The sequence below is a fragment of the Ursus americanus genome, chromosome X, assembly GCF_024610735.1.
Source record: "Ursus americanus isolate L20-20 chromosome X, mUrsAme1.1.p, whole genome shotgun sequence".
Lineage (NCBI taxonomy): Eukaryota > Metazoa > Chordata > Mammalia > Carnivora > Ursidae > Ursus > Ursus americanus.
Genome location: NC_142164.1, coordinates 76,192,336 through 76,195,908, shown reverse-complemented (window position 1 = coordinate 76,195,908; position 3,573 = coordinate 76,192,336). Strand labels below are relative to the sequence as shown.

Here is a 3,573-nt window from a genome sequence, read left to right as displayed (position 1 = left end):
TTTTCCTGCTAAAAAGCTCTGTTTAGTTACTTCTCTGTTTTGAGCTCTGTTGTAGAACACTGACTTCTCCATTTTGATTGCCTATCAATGAGTTATCCGTGCCCCTTTTTCTAGTACTTCTAACAGGCCTCCTGATAAGCTCCCCAGATGAGATATACTGGATCAGAAACAGTGCCCTAACAACGGCTTTGAAAAGTGCCTCAGAAAAAGTGCTTCTGTCCTTTTAGAGCTCTCTCTCTATCTACCTCTCCACTAAAGATGGATATAAAACTAAAAAATCCTGAATTCTGGTACAGTCTCCATGGCCAGGTCCCAGGGCTGCTGGACTGGGACATGGGGAATGAGTTCTTCTTGCCCTGCACTACAGACCAATGCCACTTAGCTGAGCAGAACCTTGCCAAATATAGACTCCGAGTAACGGAGCCCCCAAAGGTGCCTCAAGAGAGCAGACCCAGTCCAGACAAAGATGGTCCTGACTGTGAACCTAACCTGTGGATGTGGGTAAATCCAAATATCATGTGCCCCCTTGGCAGCCAGGAGACCCTAAAGCCCAGTAAGGAAAAGAATCTGACAAGAATGCTTCCTTACCCTCAGCCACTTCCAAAGGATGAAGAATCTAACTGCTCAAAGGCTACAGTGATGGAGTCCCTGCCAATTTCCTCCAACAAGAAATCTTCCCCACAGAAGCAGTGCACTTATTCCCCCAGTGACTGGGAGCTCACAGAAGAAAAAACTGAGGAACAAGATGACAACTGCTCTGTGTCCCTTCAATCCCCTAACAAAGGGGAGTGCTTCCAGAACCAGAAGCTATGGCAAGGCAACAGCCAGGAGAGGAGGTCCTGGCCCCGGCCGCCCCTCAATTACAGTCACCTAATTGCCCTGGCATTAAGAAACAGCCCCCCCTGTGGCCTCAATGTGCAAGAGATCTACAATTTCACCCGACAGCATTTCCCCTTTTTTTGGACAGCTCCAAATGGCTGGAAAAACACCATCCGCCACAACCTCTGCTTCCTGGGCAGCTTTGAGAAGGCACCAGTCAACCTTCAGGATGGGACCAATGCAAAACCACGGTCTGGCCTCTGGAGGCTTACTGAGGAGGGACATCGCCGCTTTCAGGAGGAGACTCGTGCCTTAGCCTCTGCTCGGAGGGAGAGCATCCAACAGTGCATGAGCCAGCCAGATGTGATGGCCGCCCTCTTTGGCCTTTGAACTACCACTTCTCCCTTTTTGGAAAACTGCCCTCCTTACTGGGCCCACCATTGCCCTGATTGGCCTTCATTAATCCCTAAACCTACCCTGCCTGATAGGTGACAAGACTGTGTTTAACTACAGCTACAAGAATAGTATTAAATAAACTGAGAGGTGGGTACAGAGGAGGCAGAGCTTATATCCATGTGGAGAATCATGGAAAGTTGCATGAAGACAGTGGCAGTTGTTACGCATTTTAAGCAGAGGCAGGAAATCCTAGGAATAATAGCATGGAAGTTAAGGAGAGAGGACATATTTCACAAGAAAAGGAATTTTGTTTACTGGCATGTATACTCACATATGAAAGCAAATGGTGGAGTACAAAACATAAAATGCAAGATTGAACCAGGCCTTGAAGAGCCTCAAATGCCATGTGAAGGTATCCAAGTATAAAGAGCTAGGCATGATGTTTGAAGCCCAGAGGTTCATGTATCTCCCTTCTACAATTCATCAGATATATCTTTTTTTAATAAGTGATTTTACCCTTCAGGGCTTCACTTTTCTCTTTCTGATCCTCGACTTCTCAGCCTTGTTAAGTTGCTAACCAATTCCAGTACCGACAAATAATTCCAAGCAGTTATTTGTAGTTTGTATATTGAAATCCCTTGAATTGAGTTTGTATCAACCCCAAGCCTTTTGATGACAAAAGTTTTACTTTCCATTCTTTCATTCATCAAAACTTTATTGAGGAAATGCCAAAGTGCAAAAGGTCCATCTTAGGTGCTGAATATAAAAAGTCAATAGTTTAGGGGTGCCTGGGCGGCACAGTCGTTAAGCGTCTGCCTTCGGCTCAGGGCGTGATCCTGGCGTTCCAGGATCGAGCCCCACATCAGGCTCCTCCACTAGGAGCCTGCTTCTTCCTCTCCCACTCCCTCTGCTTGTGTTCCCTCTCTCGCTGGCTGTCTCTCTTTCTGTCAAATAAATAAATAAATCTTTAAAAAAAAGTCAATAGTTTAGTTGGAGACAGACATATAACCAGATATTTGTAATACAAATATAAGGAAACAGATGTGCAACTTTGCCATGGAAAAGGGGAAATATTTTTCCTGGGAAAGGCACTGAAAAGGAAGTATTTTTGAGGTAGTTTTGAAGAATAAATAGGGATTTGCTGGGCATGTAAACTGAAGAAAAGAGTGTACAGAGGCAACTGTATAAACAAAGTAATTGCAGTGCTTGGAGGAGTGGTAGGAATTTCAGTGCAGTTTAGCTATATTAGGGCCAAGAGTGATGAGAAATGTAGGCAAAAGGCTTTTCTGGTACTACTTAGGTGTTTGGAATTTACCCTGTGATCTGTTGTGAACCAAAAGGTATCACTGGTGTTTTACTAAAAAATAAAAACAAACAACAATGAAAATCTAAGCATTTGGTTTTCCAATTTCAAAATTCTCTTTAACACTTTTCTATACAGATAAACTTTCTGTTATCAGATTTAAGCATACTTTTCTGCCTTTCATGTTAACATACTATTAAAGATATATCCACGATAAAATAGATTATTAAGGATATATTTAATTGCAAAACCTTCAATAATAGGGATACAAAAATGCCTTGTAAAATGCAAAAGCAATGAATTCAATATATTGTAAATCATTTGAAAAGTTTACATTTTTTGGTTGTTGTATATTACACCACATACAAAACTGTATATTTAAGTTGAATTCCAAAAGAAACATTTAAAGAGTATTCTTTGAAAAAGTAATTGTAGATACTACTTCTGTATCACAAGGCAAACAAAGTTGAAAACGTACCTTGGAATTAATAAAATATTCTGGCTATAAGTACTCAGCATTGGGTTTTCATGTTTTTCACAAATAACACTTGTAAGCAAAAAGACTTATCACAAACTACATTTCTAGTGTATACAAAACCTATTCTGCAAATTTTGCACAGTTCAGACTTTCTATATTTAAGTTTTTATTTAAATTCCAGTTACAGTGTAATATTAGTTTCAGCTGTACTATATACTGATTCAACACTTCCATACATCACCCAGTGCTCATAACAAATGCACACCTTAATCTCCATTACCTGTTTAACCCATCACCCCACCCACCTCCCCTCTGGTAACCATCAGTATGTTCTGTATAGTTAAGAGTATGTTTCTTGGTTTGTCTCTCTCTCTTTTCCCCTTTATTCATTTGTTTGGTTTCCAAAATTGCAAAAATTAGTGAAATCATATGGTATTTGACTTTCTCTGACTGACATATTTTGCTTATCATAATACTCTCTAGTTCCATTCATGTCCTGGCAACTGGCGAGATTTTATTTTCTATGGCTGAATAATATTCCATTTTTTATATATACCACCTCTTCTTTATCCATTCA

The 3,573-nt window shown here is 40.6% G+C and overlaps 1 protein-coding gene across 1 annotated transcript; it reads left to right on the top strand.

Annotated features, from left to right (window-relative positions):
- The first annotated feature begins 258 nt into the window (after positions 1-258).
- On the top strand, positions 259-1,209 carry FOXR2 (forkhead box R2). Its single transcript, XM_045790406.2, has one exon. The coding sequence runs from the start codon at positions 259-261 to the stop codon at positions 1,207-1,209; it is 951 nt and encodes a 316-aa protein (XP_045646362.2).
- Positions 1,210-3,573: the final 2,364 nt, after the last annotated feature.